Source organism: Amphibalanus amphitrite, unplaced genomic scaffold, assembly GCF_019059575.1.
Source record: "Amphibalanus amphitrite isolate SeventyFive unplaced genomic scaffold, NRLGWU_Aamphi_draft 000170F_arrow, whole genome shotgun sequence".
Classification (NCBI taxonomy): Eukaryota; Metazoa; Arthropoda; class Thecostraca; order Balanomorpha; family Balanidae; genus Amphibalanus; species Amphibalanus amphitrite.
The window spans coordinates 785,405-803,706 of record NW_024881665.1 but is presented as its reverse complement, the minus strand read 5'-3'; the positions used below and the strand labels follow the sequence as shown (position 1 = coordinate 803,706).

Here is an 18,302-nt window from a genome sequence, read left to right as displayed (position 1 = left end):
TGATGACCTCTGGTGACCTGACCTTTGACCTGACCTAAAAATTGAAACGAAGTCTTTGCGTCATTATTTTTGACGCTCTTTCGATTTCCCCTTACCAGGTGTCGCTACGTGGCCCAGGAGCCGAGTTAGAGGGGGGACGTGAACCCCCCCCCCCCCCAGCACGACACGGAAAGCACAGGCCACCAGCACGGCGCGGGTTAACTTATAGGTAATCGGGAACTTATAGGTATTTACTCGTATAGAGAGGTCGCAAAATTGACCTGGCCCTCAATGAAGATATTTGGTCTGGGGATTACGCAAGGCAAATGTTCGGTGAGATCAGCAGGTTTCTATGGCACTTTTTCAAAGTCGACCATACACACTCACATCATCCAAAGTCGTCTTCTATACTACGCCGGCCGAAGACATTCTTAACCTTGGTGCCACTATATAGGACAGTTTCACGCCTCACCCATCTGGCACTCATGCAGTCATGAGTGTCTGAGATTTTAAGCACGGCCACCCCGGTCGACCAGCGGCTGCAGTCCACAGGTCACTTTGGTTCAGTGAGTGAACCTGAATGTTTTTTTTTTTTGCAAAGTATAAAGATTGTGCCAATCGATCAGCGCATATTTTACCGTTTCGAATTCGAATGGGTGTGTATTTTGAGAATAACATGTCCGTAGCCTGAGCTCGTTTTCTATATCGTGCTACATATCCATAAATATTTTTATCGCTTTTGATAAAAAACACTGAGCTGCACATTGCATTAATTGGATTTTATGAAAAATCAGCGAAACCTGGTTCTGATACTCGTGCCGGTTCCATAGTAACACCTAGTAAATCATGCATGAATATATGACGTTACATTTTAGACTGACCCCTTGTCACTAGCTCACTATGGCGCCCCTCTCAAGGGAAAAAGTCGCCCCCTCGAGCACCATGGCCCCCCCTTTCGCTGATTTCTGGCTACGCCACTGCCTGCATCATGCATTTTTTGACCCGTCGCCGACGTGTCAATTTACAAATGTGTTAACCCAGTCGTGTTGTGTCCTAAAACACAATATCATTGTGTCTTCAACACACAAGGCCTGTGTGAATACATCTGCAGAATAAAAGGTAAATGTGTTACTAAATTTAACACAAGTCGCAAGTGAAAGAAGGAAACACGTGGTGATTATGTAGTTTGTTGCCGGGACGCAGTTGAAGGGACTTTGGCTATGGCTGGACAGGCTGACTGCCAAAGCCGGGCCCCGAGTGGAATCGGGCGCTCGGGTGCGGTCAGGGCTGAGCACCCGGCCGGCCGACCCATACGGTCAGGGTGCGGTCAGGGCTGAGGACGCGGCCGGCTGACCCATACGAGGCTGCCGACCCATACACGAGCTGGAGTTGCGCCCGGTCGGCCACTTCAGAGCCGAAGGGTGAACGCGTCACGTGGACGGCTCAATCAGAGCACCAAGTGACGATGCCCCAAATTGGAGGACTACTGTACAATACAGTTGTCCAGACAGCCGGGATAAATTTACGGCCACCGTTTTCTCAAATATATTCTATATAGACCGAGGAGTTTCTTCCTCCAAGCAGACGTTAACCCGGCGAGGCGGTGGGCCTCCAGCCACCTTCCGCGCGGTGGGGGGGGCATTTTTTTGCCCCCCCCCCCCTCCCTCGTATCTCCGAAACTACTGGGCGGATCCGGAAAATTCAAACGGCGTTCGATAGCCCTGTCAAATTTATCGAAGGAAACCAAATTTCATTGACCTCGGGGTCACCGATGACGTCACAGGTCAGGTCAAAGATAAAATGTTTCACCGTTCACGGGGCTTCTAGGGAAAGCGCTATAACACCGAGTAAAACGCATTTTGTCGAAAATAAGCGATAAGGCGTCAGTTGTCTAGTACATATGTTGCTATTAGAGGTCACTGGTCATACCAGGTCAGGTCACAAGTCAGGTCACCAAAGGTCACCAAGGGTCACCAGATGAACCCAACTTTACTTAGGTTGTGCGATGCATGTTTTATGGCCAGTTTTTCATTTCCAACTCAATGGTATTGGTTATAAGACCATCAGTTACGTTTTAGGTCATTTTCTGGTGGAGGTCAGGTCAAGGTGGCTCTGTCCTTGTGAATCCTTCCCATCAAAAGGTTCGGACTAAATTTATAAAAAAAAAAAAATTAAAAAAAAAAAGGTCAGGTCAAAAAAGGTCAAAATTCAAAGTTGATATTTTTGCATAAAATGGGTATCGATTCGATGCAGCTCGTCACGGGGAGTCTAATGGTGGTCTTTGTTTTGCGCTACGAGGTCTAGAATTGCTAAAAATTGAGTTTGAAAATTTGACGTCATCAATTTTGAACAGTTTTTCGCTCTAACTTGGCCAAAAAAGAGGTATTGATCTCAAATTTGGTATGTAGATAGGAAGCGGTAGGAAGTATCACATATATTCCGGTTTTTTTCGAAATTCAAAAAACTTTTTGGATTTTTCGGCTATTATTTTCAAAAAAAAAATATTTTTTTGATTTTTGGGGGTCAAAATCCAGAAAATTCGAAAAACCGAAATAACGGTTTTGTAGCCCTTTTGATTCCACACCTTTTATGTTGGAACATTTTTCTGTATCTCTAAAGCTGTAGGCCTGACAGCTCTTCCCGCGAAACCTTTTTTGGGTCGAAAATGGCAAAAATGACGTCACTCTGACGTCATTAGCGGCCAACCTATAATAGCCTTTGGAAAAATTTTTGGTCACCATGTGCGTTAGCTACTCCCGGGAAGGTACTGAAAGTTTGGTGACGATCGGCGCAGCGGTTCTCGAGATATATTGAAAAAACTAAAGGAGGGGCAAAAAATGCCCCCCCACCGCCTGGAAGGTTAATTAGATATGCTTCAGCTTGCACTTGATGTAATCAGCGCATATTTCTCTAGACAATTTATAATGTATCGACTCCCTCGGCTGTATTGTGCATTTTGACCTTTCTCAAAACACTTTGGCAAATTTTTACAAAAACCCAGCATAAAAGTCGGTGCTCGAAAAACGCCCTCTATTATCCCCATCTGAAGTTAAGGTTCAGAGTTCGCTCACTGGTGGATGGCACGGTGTATTTGTGTAAGGATACACGTCTACCATATCCGACAACACATGATTTCGATACACTGATTCATTACATTCGTTCAGCGTGCTTGGCACGAGAAAATTGTGTCATTATTCTGTTTTATGTGTTAGCAAACGTGTCGAAAGTACCGCCAAGCGTGAAAATACTCAGCCTTATTGTGTTTTGGGTGCGATTAACTCATGACTGATGTGTTACCAGTACAGAACATGCCCTCACTGTGCCCATTTGTTTTCAGTGCTGGTCACCTCACCTGCGGTGACCTTGGTCACTCCAGGTCAGGTAACTAGGTTTTCACAAAATCTGCGCAGGAAAGATGTATGATAAGGTGTGCCGAAAACGGCGGGAAAAACGCAGGTCGGGGAGGGGGTGTTCAAGCATCCCCTCCCCCTAGCACGGCGCAGGTTAATAACTATGTAAGCGTAAAGCATTGGTGAATGGTGATTATTACAGGGTCGTTCTATAGTGGTTTTAACGGACTTCGTGGCTGAGACTCGAGAATGCAAACGCCAACGCGTATGGCGGCATCCACCCGTGCTTATTCCTTCACCGCGAGGTCCCGGCGCCTTTGGAAATGGGCGGCGGCGATTCCAAGCAGGTGGGTGCTATACATTTTTTTGTGAGTTTGTTAGTGTGAGTTGGGTATTTTTAGTTCCGCTGTCCCCTAGCAGGTGAGGCACCGGGGCTTCTGCTTTGTCTGCATAGTACAGGCATCGGTGGCTCGCTATGGGCATATTAAAACCTTAACCCTCGCCGGCACAGGCAATTTTGCGTCCTTTGACGGCACAAGGGCACAAGGGGTTGGTACTGTTCGGTCACGGAGTGTATTGGCCGGCAATGACACACCACCTCTCGTGAGCTCAGAAGAACGACTGACCGTTTTACAGTGTCACCACCAGGTACTAGTATCGTCCGCCACGCGGCACGCATGCGCGGTGACCAGAACACAACACCTCCCCCTTAGTTAGGGGAGAGTGGGGCTAGTTGTTACAGGGGTAAGTTGTTACAAAGGAAATATCTTTTAAAATACTCTTGATATGGCGCCAATATTTACGCTAGCAGAAAGGTTACGCACATTTTACATGTCACTGCGGTTTTCCGGGGTGCTGATCACGAATATCGTGTTAGTTTTGATCAGAGATGACGTCTTTAAGCATTTAGACCAGGTCGGGTCAGGTCAGCTCAGGTCAACCGGTAGGGGTTGTGACGGGTATTCGTAATACGTGTCAACCGCCTCTGACAGCTTCGTAACATGTTACGAAGGCACCAAAACTACTTCGTAATGTTCAAATGGTTGCTAAATTCGAATTCAGCTCCAAAAACTAGCCTAGAAACATGTAAAACTCGAAAAAGTGAACCGAGGTCACCAAAGGTCACCAAAGGTCAATGACCTGACCTGACCTTCAGGTGATCTGACACTCACCCTAATGTATGGGAGCAGCATCAAATCACATGTTTGAACGTTTGAAACCACGAAAAGCTTGCAAACGCGCGGCTAATGCGAGCCGACATACGCTGAATCACGATTCCTGCCAAACATGGTCTCGGAAAAGAGGTCACAGGTCAAAGGTCATTTGGGTCAGGGTCATGAAATTTTAAGGAATGGTGTAAAATTGATCAATGCGAGGGTACTGAAAGTTTCATCGCGATCGGCCGCTTTTTACGCGAGTTATTGGCGAAAAACCTTAGGGAGGGTTGCATCAACTCCCCCTGTGCCGGCGAGGGTTCAACATTTACCACTTTTTGACTGAAAACGCCATGCAGTTATATCACTAAAATCGATATATCTCAAAAAGTTTTGGAAAAAAATCTTAAAAATTACACAGGAGACGTCAAATTGATGGGGGAGAAGGTATGCCAAGTTTCAAGTTGATAGCGTAAGCGGTTCATGAGTTATTTAAAAAAAAAAAAACGGAGAGAGGGTCGGATCCGACCCCCCCCCCCCCCAGGCGGTCGCGGGTTAAATATAGACAAATACGAGCTGAGAGTCTGGGAAATCGGAGCCAGGTAGAAATAATTTTGATACAAGTTGATCGTCTTTGAAATTAATGTGCACCAACCGGTTTTCTCAGTAATTCAGCTAGCAATTCTCGTGCTGTGTTCAAAGAAACGTTTACAGTGAGGGTCAAACTTAGAAGAAAAAAAAACGAACTATAGCACCGTCGATTCGGCGCCAGCGCATGTATCCAGTCTTCACTTCTTCAGCTGGCAAGAACATGTGTAAACACGTTGTCGTGAGGAATTTATCAGCGCTCTATAATGTTTTGCTGCTCGGCCCAGCACGGATTTTATTGAGACGATTAAGTAGGGTATCGGAGCGGCCGTCACCCCCCCCCCCCCCGTTTCCGTCCATGTAGGTATGCACGCTCTAAGGTGACACGGTCACGTATAGTGCGGGCGGGGCTTAAATGTCAGTGATTGTTTCAGGGTCGGTCGCTAATGGTTCTCACAGACTTCGTTGTGGAGACTCGCGGCTGCAAACGCCATTACCGGGAGCCGTCGCCCATATTTTTCCTAGCATCTTCAGGCGGCTCTAATTCAGGTCGCCCATTGCGAGTGGGAGGTGCGTATACGTACAGTGGTCGTGGGTTCGAGCTGTTCCCGGTGGCGGATTAGGGCCAGGTGCCCTTTCTAACCGGGTGACGGACTACGGCCAGGTGCCCTTTCTAACCAGGTGACGGACTAGGGCTTCTGAAAAAGGTGTTTTAGGATTTTACGCTTCCCTCCTTGGATCTCTCTGGTGGAGCTTGGATAGGGATAAACCGGTGTTTTGATGTTAGCAATATTTTTTCATATCGTCAACCATGACCACTCTATCATCATAGACCACGTTATATAGTGGTCTAGCCAGAACATTTTTTTTTGTACACTGAACAAATATGGATGTACTGGAACCATCCATTGCTGATTTATTCTCACTACTAATTATGATTTAAAAGGACCGTTGCTGCTGGTTATCAGCACCCATTGGGGCCGCTGAACAGGCTGCGGCTCCCTGTTATCGGTAGTTGGCCTTCACAGGACCCAGCTTTGATACTCTTCACTGACTTGTTGGTGGAGACCCGCCAGTGCGTGCGGAGGCAGCACGACATTGTTGCACACCGATTCAGCGCGGCTTTTTCCACATCTCTCCGCCCTAAGACAACGACACCGTCGGGTGGGTGATGAGCTCCGTTTGTCCGCGAGCTTGTGTCATGCTGTTCACGGTGCTTGGTATATGTGCAACCAGCCTAGAAGTTTGTTACCATATCCTTATTGCCATATTTTACCATTTGATGAATTAAACAACTCCAATAATACTGTATACAAGGTCACTCAATAGTTTATAACTTGGTCGTTTTGCATATGCGAGTTTGTGCCTCGAAGCGCAAGGCATGTTTCTATCGTCTATGGTAACGGGACTCGCTTATACAAATTACACAATATAGGTGTTGGTAATAATACATATATATCCTTCTCCTGGCTACATACGGTAAAACTCATAAGGTAAATTAAAAAAGAGATAAATCTTTGATAACCCGCGCATGACTGGGGGGCTCTATAGAACCACCTTTCCGTTTTTCTGCAATATTTTCCAAACTGCTCGATGTATCAACACGAAACTTGCTGTACCTTCGGCTGGACCAATTTGACACATTTTGTCCAAATGCAAATATTTAGCTACCATAGGTTGGCTGGAAGTGACGTCAGAGTGACGTCATGCTCGGGCGATTTTTATGCAAAACATTAACCCTCGCCCATGTAGGGGGGGGGGTTGGTGCAACCCCCCCCCTGAGGTTTTTCTTAGCTACACGCCGAACCGTTTCAGATAGCCTGCTCAAATTTTCAGTACCCTCTGGGGCATCCTTTGCACAACTTTTGGTTTTTTGTCAAGGTCATGTCAGGTCACGGAGTTATGACGTCATAAAGGGAACAACCTCAGGCCAGATTTACGCTAAATTGGAGATTGCTTCACATTGGTATAAATGCCGACTGACCTGACACACTGATGGATTGTTTTAGAATCACAACTGGCTGATTTGACATTGGCACAATGTCCGTTGACATTTTGAAGGTTACTAAAGGTCAAGGTAAGGTCAGTGACCTCGGTTGACCTGTAATGACTTTTTGCACTTGTATGCCTTTTCGGGGTATTTTGATGCCCTGAATTCGAATTTGCTATCCATTTCAGGCATTGTCGGTTGCTTCTTGTAGTTCATTTTGGGTCAGGGTCAGGTCAGTGACGTCACACGCCTGACGTGACCCGATGCACAAATGACCTTGCAGACTTCCGATACTCCCAACGCATCATTTTTAGAGGTATGACATCGAAATACACACCAAACGATAGAAAACCAAACAAGGATCACGATGATGAAGGTTTCAAGTGGATATCTCTTACCGTTTTGCCGCAATCGGCGCGGAAATCTGAAAAAAAGTTAGATTTTCCGAAAATTTGACCTTTGACCGGTCATAAGTAGGTCAAATGTTGACCTAGGACCAAAAAATATACCACCAATCGCGAGATCTCGTTGAGAGCAATCCTTTGGTCTTTTCCACTAAGCTCTACGACGCTCCGTTTTCAAACGCCAGGGGGTGGTCGCACCCCCCCCCCCCCTGCATGGGCGAAGGTGGCAAAACACCGTTTACGGGCGAGGGTTTAACTACGGCAATCACTCTCAAGAGCTCAGTTTTTAAGCTAGATCCAACTTCTTTGCATGGAATGACTCAAAACACAAGGGGCTATTAAACTGCTACCTCGGATTTGCAACATTTTGAAAAATTGGAAAGTTATACCTATGCAACAATTAGAAATAAATAATTTTGAGTTTTAACCTTAAAGTTTTTAACTTTCGAAAAAACGGAATATGTGTGATAGAACACATACGGTTGATATACTCTGGTCGTTTTCATGACTGGACTTTCGTGGTGGAACCTATTTAACCCGCGCCCCGCTGGGCTATTCAGCCATACGCGCCCTGCTGGGGGGGGCATATTCTGCCCCCCCCCCTGTCTAACTTCCGAACCGATGGTCGTAGAAAGACGGGGAAAACGGCAATCGAAAGCTCTCAACGAGGCGAATCTTTAGAGCTTAATTTTTTTTGCTTAAGTAGGTCAGAGGTCAGGTCAGGGTCAGGTCAAGGGTACAAAATGCAAGTTTCTACAGTATCGGCCTTGCACCGTAATTGCCGAAGAATGGACTGAGACTGATTGCCCAAAACGTGTTCTTAGGCTACCAAGACAATATTCGTTGCACACAATATCATTCAAAGGTCAAGGTCAGGGTCAGGTCAGGTCAGGTCAGGTCACCAAAAACAAAATATAGAAAGGGGTATATGCGACACATGTTTTATGGGTCATTTTATTCATAGAACTCAATAGGCACACTCAATTAGTGATATGGACCACCTCTGGATGAAGTTCAGGTCAAGGTCAGGTCAAGGTCAGGTCAAGTGAGGTCAAATTTTGAAGTTGGTTGTTAAGGCCTAAAAAGGTGTCTATCTGATGCAGTTTTTCACGGCGAGTCGAATGGTGCTATTTTTGTTTCCGTACGAGGTCTAAAACTCCAAAAAATTCATTTTTCAAAAATTTTGTGTGTCGTGACGTCATAAAATTTCGAATAACTCCCACATTTTTGAACCGATTCTTCTCAAAATTGGTATGTAGGTGCACATAGACCACTTCTCTGATATATATTCCGGTTTTTCGATACACTCAAAATTTTGGATTTTATAATTATTTTCCCAAAAAAGTCGGTTTTTTGAAAAAAAAAATTGGGCCAAAATTCAAAATTTTCAAAAAACCGAGATAGCCATTTGATAGACAAAGTAGAATCACGTATAACCTTTTTTGTTACGTCTTGATCCCTTTAAAAATGAAGATGTTAGCGGCGTTTGAAATTTTGCGATTTTTGAGGCGAAAATGGCGAACATGACGTCGCTAAAACGTCATTTTCTCAAAAATTTTCCAACGGATTTCGCTCAAATTTTCAGGGAACGTGTCAAATTGATGTATGATAAGGTACTGAAAGTTTGACGTCGCTGGCGTAACGCGTTTAGAAGTTATTGGCGAAAAACGGGAGGGGGGGGCAGATTCTGCCCCCCCCAGCGGGGCGCGGGTTAATACCTGGAAAGTACCTATATCCTTTGAGGCCTTAGAATCCTTACAACCGAAGTATTTTATCTTCAAAATATTTTTAGAAGCTGTAATCCGGGCAGTTTTTGCCCTTAAATCACTTACTTTTTACAAACAAAGCAATTTTCGGCTCTAGTATCTCGTCTTTCTACTATGAGTGAGCAAATCAGCGTGGCAACTAGCTACCCGCCAGCTGGCTTCTGGTTCACCGGCCCGACGCTGCGCGCCGGCGACGCCGCCCTAGCAATGACATTGACCTCCGCCGTCTGCTGCGGTCCAAAGCCAAGCCAGCGTGTAATTCAGGGAGCTCGGTCAGTCATGGTGGTGCCCGGGCGCAGTGACATCGACTTCCGCCGTCTACTACGGCTCGAAATACAAGCCAGCGTCAATTTGAAGAGCTCGGTCACCCGCAGCTGGCAGCTCAGTATATTGTCTAATCATTGTACTAACACTATATAGATTTGATAATTTCATAAACGTGCTTACGCTTTAGGTTTACGCGAGTGGTAAAAATAAATTAATGTAATAATATTTAGTAGAAAAGCAGCGAAGTAATGGGCCACTCATTCGAAAGGTTGAAAACCTTCTAGTAAGAACTACTCAAGTTCCTGAGGTATCAAAGGACCAAACAGGTATCTATTACATAGGTACAGCCCACCGCTAAAGTAATGTAGGGTTTTACCAATCTCAACGGTTGGCTTTGACTGGCGATTGTTTAATGCGGAGTGATCGAAAAGAAGATGTCAATAGCTAAAGTTGCAGCTGCAAGGGTGACGATACATACATATAAGCTACATTCAAAGTTTCATTGTAGTCTGGCTAATCGTTCCTAAGCATTCAGAAGCAGAACATACCCATGACTGAAACCCCACATTACTTCTGCTGTGGACTGTACGTACGTACCTACCCGCTATTCCGTCGTGAAAACGACTTCTATGAAGTTTTAGCCCGATATCTTCAAACATTAAATTATACGCGTTAGGTAGGTATAGTTAACCCTCGCCGGACCTATTGGTTTTCTACATACGCGCCGGCCGAGGGGGGGGGGGGCGGGTACGACCCCCCCCCCTCGCCGTTTCGCCCCTGGTGGAGCTAGCGCGTCGCGGAAAAAACGAGCGTGTGCGCCGTTACGAGACGCAGATATTGGTACCCGATTTTAAGGTCCTAGGTCAACCGGTGACCTCTGAGGTCAGGTCAAGTGCCCCAGGGTACGGTTCAGTTTTTGGTGAATAACTTCGCAAAAAACGGCCGCAGAGCCGCGATTTTGGCAGCATCGTGTTCGCCCTGATCAGGCGCGTCGAATGATATACTTTTTGTCCGGGTCAGGTCAACTTGGGGTGTTGACCTCAGGTCAAGGTCAGGTCAGCACCCCCAGGTCACGAAGTTAGTCGAAAGAGGTCATGTCGCATATCATTCGATTCGGCAGGTCTTCCTGAGTCCATTGGTGGCTTTCCCGACTCGCTAGCTCAATTTGATCGGGAGTTATTGACGAAAAACTAATATGACCTTGATGACGTCATAAATGACGTCACGGAAGGTCAACATTGCAAAAGTGACGCATCTAACCTTGCAAGGAGTGCATTAAATCACGATTCTGTGTGCTTGAGATAGTTGGAGATCGTTCCCGGCGCCAGAATAGCAGTTTGAATTTTTCCCCATTGACTTATAATGGTGAGGTCACGAAAATGACCTGACCTCATATGACCTTTAGGAAAAATCCGAGATATACAAGATGTGAGACTCATAATGGATACTAGATCCTGCAAGTTTCATTTCCCTGTGACATCTCCTCTGGCAGTGAGGGCGTTGCGAAGTTGCGACATCTGAAGACCGTGCAGAGGTTCACTTATGACGTCATAGGTCAGTGACCTGACCTGACCCAAAAATGCGGTTGGTGTCAAAAGATGCGGCTTGGATCAAAGGTCAGGTATGCCAAGTTTCAGCTCTCTATCGCCAGCGTGTTCGGAGCTATCGCGAAAAAACCCTATGGGCCCCCCCCCCCCTCGGCCGGCGAGGGTTAATATTTCACTAGTATCAATTGTTCCGATCCATTTTTCAGACTTTTTGGACATCTTACACCAAGATGAATAGTGCCATCGTGTTCCTGAGCTCAAACTGGATCTGATAAATGTGCAGATTGATAGATACCATGTTTTGTTGAAAAATCTCAACTTCGAAATTTGACCCTTTTTTACCTGAAAGTGACCTGACCTCAGCTTTATTCAGCTGAAAATGGTCTAAGTGACAGAGGGGACAATGTATTCAAAATCTATGACTGAAATGGACCAAAAAAAACATGTAGGTATCGCGTGACCAGTTCACGATATAAAATTTTCTTGACTTAGGATAACCTGGCCTTGACCTGACAATGCGAAGTACAAGTTCGGTACCCTCATGGTGTGTTGGGAAAACTGCTTCTAGGAAGTTTTAGCCCGATATCTTCAAACATTATACTAGATGCCGGCAGCGCTCGTGCGTTGCCTTGGGCCAGAATTGGAGGATCCATAGCCCAATGAAATGTGCATTATTTTGGAGGCCTTGCCTGGGTCTACCATTGAACCGATTTTGAGGTTGATAGCTTAAAATTTATTTGAGCCAGAGGAACTCACGTCAAAACGGTTTTCCGACCCCAGCACGTGCAGCCTGCACCCCTCGCAGACGTTGACCCCCCTGGAAACTGGTTCAAGGTGTTACCGATGTGTCCCACCAGTATGGCTTTGCCCGTGACCTCGGGTTGACCTGTAGCCTTGACAAAAAATTTCGTGTCACCGAAGCTTTGAAGCGGAATAGCATGTGCCACGAAGCACCGAGCGAACCGAGGCCAGCACCAAAAGTTTACCTCGCCGGAGACGAATCAAACGGTCCCACTTTCGTCCCGATCGGTCCACCCATTTTGACTCCAGGTCCAAAAAAGCTTGGACAAACTCACTCACATACTCACTCACTCACTGACAAACAGGTTCAGCCGAACTTTTTTTCAGCGACCCACCAATGGGAATTTCCGGATGCAAAAGCATGCTATCGCATGCTTTGGATCCTTCAATTCTGGATTATACGCGTTAGGTGTATTTAACCCTATTCCTGGCGGGCTCCGCCGGGACAAGAAACTGGCGGGGGGGGCCGATTCGGCCCCCCCCCCTGAGATCTCGAGAACGAAGCAAGATAGCGACAAGCGGTAAACGGCATCGGATACGCATGGACAAGATCTACAATTTTTACAAAGGTCATTTTCAGGTCAGGTCAAAGATGACGTCACAGTGGTCGAAAAAGTCAAAATGGCGGCGCTAGATATGGAGAGAGTTTTTCTCGAATAACTTTCGAATTAGTCAAGATAGGAACAAACTAAGGGCATCATCGTGATCCTCTCGTCAATCCGCATCGAATGATATATATGTTGACCTCGAAAGGTCAAGGTCAAAGGTTGACCTCAGGTCACGTGACCTCGAGGTCATCATGTATATCAATCGATGCGTCTTGACGAGCTGAACACAATGAGACCATCCACGCGTCTGTATCTTGTTCCTGTACGGAGTTATTGGCCAAAAACCTTTGGTGACCTTTGATGACGTCACATGACCTCACAGCTGCCCAACAGCAAAACAGACCTCAAGGTAGTGAAGGTTGATCGTATATGAAGTCATGTATGGTATATGGGGCCATTCCGACCCGTTTTAGGGGTAAAAACAGGGAGTTGATTTTTCCCCCATTGACTTATAATGGGGAGGTCGCGAAACTGACCTGACCTTAGGTCACCGATATCAAAATTCCGAGATATACAAATTGCACATACTGGTACCCTAACTAAAGCCTGAAGAGAAGAAATTGATCGGTCAAAAACTCTAGCTCTGGCGTGATTGCAAACTTTTTTGAGGTAGGGTCACCAAACCGCCTCTGGTGACCTGACCTGAGGTCAGATCAACTCAAAATTTTCAGACATGTTGCGTAGAAGCCTTATAGGAAAAGTCAGAAAATTTGAGCTTCCTAGCTCAACGCGTTTGGGAGAAATAACCAAAAAACCTCAGGGGGGGGCTCCTGAGGCCCCCCCGCCAGGAATAGGGTTAATATAACAACATATATCAATATATCATATTGCATATCATATAATATCAACGAGTATGCAAACCAAAAATGATTCTGAACTGACTTGTTAGCCGGCGGCCAGAGCCCAAATTGTGCATTAGTCAAAATGTTGATCATTTTTACTTTGACCTGTCCTGTGACGTCATCGGAGACTTTGAGGGCAATGAAATTAGGTTTCTTCCGTCAGTTTGTGCAGGGCTAACAGACGCCGTTTGAATTTTGACAATCGGCCCAGTAGTTTCGGATATAGAAGTCGGGGCTCTGTTGAGCCCCCCCCCCCCCCCCCAGTCAGCCGCGTTATGGAAAATACCCCAGTCCTGCGCGGGATAACTTTCACTAGCCGTGGTTAAAAAGACCTACTAAAACAACTTTCATCTATCGACATAGGCACACGAATATCTAGATTATGCTTGTAACTTTCAACGTGTTGGAAGTTAACCCGCGCCCTGCTGGGGGGGGGGGTGTTTGAACACCCCCCCCCCTTGTGGTTTTTCGCGAATATCTCAAAAACGGCGGCGCGGAGCGCCGCCGTTTTTGGTATACTTTATCATACATCAATTCTACACATGTTGTGAAAATTTCAGACCAAGGTCATTCAAGGTCAGGTCACCAGGTCACTTGAAGTGACCTCACCTCATAAAAAGTTTCAATGTCTGTCATAGCTACACCGAGTGACCGATCGCTTTGAAACTTTCAGCGATTGATAAGAGTAACAGTATCTATAAAATGTATATCTTGGAATTTTGATATCGGTGACCTAAGGTCAGGTCAATTTTGCGACCTCCCCATTATAAGTCAATGGGAGAAAATTGAAATGCGCCTCTTTTGGACGAAAGACATTATAAACACTCCCAAACACTGAATTACAAGTGGTTTAGACACACTGAACATGAAAATGGTGTCCGTGACCCTTGTTTATGCCCTGAGGTCATCTTAGGTCACGAATTGTATCAAACAGTTTTTCGCAAATAACTTTTGATAGAGGCATGCTAGAGCGATGAAAACGCCTTAGATGTGTTCAGCTCGACGATACGGATCGACTGATATGCAACATGACCCTTTCCGGTCAGGTCATGACCTTGACCTGAGGTCAAATTTTCAAGTTGACCTTTCAAGGTCAAGTTATAGTTCATTCGATGCGTCTTGACGAGAGGAACACGATGCCGGTGAAAGTAAGCTCGTACAAGGCTTGGGTCAAAAGTTATTGCCGAAAAACTGTTTCCGAAAAAATCGGCTATTTTTGCAGTTTTTGCCCCCTGCAGGCAAAACTGTTGACGTTAGGTCAAATCTGAGAGAATTACTCAGAAAGGGCGTTAATAGGGCTATCGAATGCGCTTTTTCGCGGCGCTGTAGCGCTATTGGTTCCCGAGTTATGCGTTGGCTTCTTGGAAATTTTCGATATTCGACCTGGAAATCGGCGAAATTTTGCCTTCAATGACCTCTGGTGACCTGACCTTTGACCTGACCAAAAAATTGACCGAAGTGATTTCGTCATTATTTTTGACGCTCTTTCGAGCGCCGCCTTCCGCGTATCGCTACGTGGCCCAGGAGCCGAGTTACAAGGGGGGGTGTTCAAACACCCCCCCCCCCCCAGCAGGGCGTGGAAATCCAGGACCCCCAGCCGGGCGCGGGTTAATATGTAGTAGACAGGTAAAATATAAATACTCGTACATTCTAGGAAAACAGGAATCAATATGGTTTCTTCCCTGATTGACCACAACATACCTCATCCTTAGGCTAGCTGGTGAATGCTCTATTTGCTGTTATTTCAGCCGAGTTCCGTTCTGGTTCTGTCTGATTTGGACCTTGAGACTCGCCACTGTGTGAAGCACAGCCGACGCGTACCCTACCGTAGGGGTGGGATGCACAGGCACCGCATAGCGGGTGGCTCAACCCGGCTAGCTCACAATCGTCCTTCAGGTTTGGAAAGCGTTTCACCATTACCACTGTGGAGATCATTTTTGTGCGATCGTTTTAGCATGTGGCATTACAAAGATACCTATGTAGTTCATAGCTGCAGCAGAACTTTGTGGGGATTTCACTCGGATCCCTGTCGAATGCGGGTGCATGTAAAATTCCGTGACCTAGGCTGACCCAGCCTTGACCCTAAAAACTAAAAGTACCTACAAGCTTGGTATCCTTGGAGTGTCATAGGCAATGGCATGTATTTACGAATGTGTAAACTAGAGACGTCAATCGGATACTAACTTTTTGGTAGGTATCCCGATACCAAACCGATACCAACTTGGTATTTGGTATTTCAAACGTAATGTGTTTGGTATTTTGTTGGTATCATGAGCCCTCGCTAATGTAGGTATAAGGGGCTAAGAAATCGGTAAAAAAATGGTATTTCCCTCATATTCCCCAAGTTGGTTTGGTTTCGGTATTTCCCCACGGTTTTGGTTGGTATTTGGTTTGGTATCGGTATTCCGATTTTCCGTAATTGACAGTTGACACTACTAGTGTAAACCAAAAATAAGCTTGATGTGACGTGACTTGTTAGCAGGGGCATTCCACGATAGATCGTACCACTTTTTTCCAATTTGACACCCTTTTCTCTCGGATTTTAACGATAATTGGTCTAAGGGGTAATCAGGGGCTCTGAATTCTCCTGTAACAATTTCAGGCTTATCAGATGAGTGGTTTTTGAGTTATAGTGTATAACATGTTTTGGATCTTGCGTTGCAGCCCCAAGTTTGGCGGGCTGTAGCCTGTAACTCTAAGACGGATAATCCAAATGCCAAATGCTATACGGCTTTGAACTTGCATTGAATCAATGAATAATATGCATTTTAAAAATTTTGAAATGTGTACTATTTTTTGATATATAACACCTTGAGTTTCCTTTCATTTGCATTTTTATACCTTCGGGACCAATTTTTTTTTGAATTTTTATTTACTTAAAAACATTTTTGGATCATTTTTAAGTAGGTAGTATGCAAAAAAATTAGGAAGGTGTTCTTTCTATAAATATACTTATTTTGCGTCACCGTAATGGTCTCGAATTGTGATTTCGGAAGAGAGCCTACAAATGGTGTGGTAAAGCTGCCTAGTGACATCACTAGTTACTGAAAGTTCAATTGAAGTCATTTTTGCCTCACTTTTGCATTGTTGACCTTGCGTGACGTCATTCGTACGTCACTAGGGTCATAAGAGTTTTTCGTTAATAACTCTCGATCAAATTGAGCTAGAGAGACGGGACAGCTACCAATGGACTCGGGAAGACCTTGCGAATCGAATGATGTGCAATATGATCTCATTCACCCAGCTTCGTGGCCTGACCCGACTGTTAACCATCTCTGTGGCGGCGCTGTTTGTCCAGTAGGCCTACTAAAAAAGTCCCCCGCTCCAGGGGCGGCCGGCCGGCCGAACCCCCGGATTCCAGCCCCGACTCTATTGCGCAGGCCGCGGCAGCGACACGGGTCAGGTCGCGGCGCCCGGCGAGTGGGTCAGTTGGCGGCGGCCGGCCGTGGAGTGAGGACGCAGTGTGTGGGGCGCAGAGATGACGCAGTGCAGAGGAGGGGAAGATAATGACTCTGCACGATACCGGAAATGATGCCTTTGTGATCTAAATTAAACACCTGCAGTGTATATCCTCCCTTGCCCCAAGTATCATAATCCTTCAATAATCCGTAATGGCCATTCAACGCAAGCAAGCAAACAAAACAACCCGTTTAGCGGCGGACATCATCTCGGATAAAAAAAGCGACAGTGATGATTAGAATAGACTTAGCGCGAGGGCAAATCGAGGGGTATAACTATATGTATCACATTATCACATACCGAGTATTTTATTCCCATCTAGCGAATTAACCCTCGCCGGCACAGGCCATTTTGAGTCCTTCGACGGCACAAGGGGGGGGGGGGGGTTGGTACGACCCCCCCTCGCGTTTGGCCTCTGATCAAGCTAGAGCTTCGCAGAAAAAACGAGCGTGTTGCCCGTCACGAGACGAAGCCGATGATACCCAATTTTAGGGTCCTAGGTCATCGGGTGACCTTCCAGGTCAGGTCAATGACCCGAAAACCGGGAAAATCGGGACCTGTTAGAAAGTCGTAAAGTGTGGCTGCTATGTGGTTTTCCGGGGTGCTGATCACGAATATCGTGTTAGTTTTGATCAGAGATGATGTCTTTAAGCATTTAGACCAGGTCGGGTCAGGTCAGGTCAGGTCAACCGGTAGGGGTTGTGACGGGTATTCGTAATACGTGTCAACCGCCTCGGACAGCTTCGTAACATGTTACGAAGGCACCAAAACTACTTCGTAAATGTTCAAATGGTTGCTAAATTCGAATTCAGCTCCAAAAACTAGCCTAGAAACATGTAAAACTCGAAAAAGTGAACCGAGGTCACCCAAGGTCACCAAAGGTCAATGACCTGACCTGACCCTCAGGTGACCTTGACACCCACCCTAATGCATGGGAGCAACATCAAATCACATGTTTGAACGTTTGAAACCACGAAAAGCTTGCAAACGCGCGGCTAATGCGAGCCGACATGTGCCGAACCGCGATTTCGGCCAAACATGGTCACAGAAAAGAGGTCACAGGTCAAAGGTCATTAAGGTCAGGGTCATGAATTTTTCAGGGTAGGTGTAAAATTGATCAATGCGAGGGTACTGAAAGTTTCGTCGCGATCGGCCGCTTTTTACGCGAGTTATTCGCGAAAAACCTTAGGGGGGGTTGCATCAACCCCCCCCCCCCCCTGTGCCGGCGAGGGTTAAGATTGGGGATCTTGTCCAACAAGTCAGAGGCCGTTCTAGACACAGATAATTGATAAATGCCTTGTTTTTGGTCGCATCATTATCTGCAATAATTCGAAGCGAGGTTTAACCCTCGCCGGCCGAGAAGAAGGGGTGGATGCCGCCACCATGTATTTTTTTGCGGTAGCTCAAAGCACAATGATGATAGAAGGCTGACATTTCACATGCCTTACATTTCATTGCCGAATCACTTGACATCAACCACGTTTTCAGGTCAAGTCACTTCACTATGATGTCTTAATTAGGTAAACCTCTGCACGGTTGTCGGTAAT

At 46.0% G+C, this 18,302-nt stretch overlaps 1 protein-coding gene across 10 annotated transcripts in view; it reads left to right on the top strand.

Annotated features, from left to right (window-relative positions):
* LOC122383711 (alpha-2-macroglobulin-like) overlaps nucleotides 1–18,302 on the top strand; it is a 148,532-nt gene that overhangs the window by 76,293 nt on the left and 53,937 nt on the right. For 2 of the 10 annotated variants that reach the window (XM_043370435.1, XM_043370430.1), the window contains one exon: nucleotides 5,506–5,641. The exons of 4 other annotated variants lie outside the window; for them this stretch is intronic. In XM_043370435.1, the coding sequence (XP_043226370.1) occupies nucleotides 5,506–5,641 (136 nt within the window). Of the gene's footprint in view, nucleotides 1–3,531; nucleotides 3,677–5,505; nucleotides 5,642–15,044; nucleotides 15,193–18,302 lie in introns of all 10 variants that reach the window. 4 more of the 10 variants (XM_043370428.1, XM_043370433.1, XM_043370429.1 and 1 more) reach the window with 2 other exon arrangements.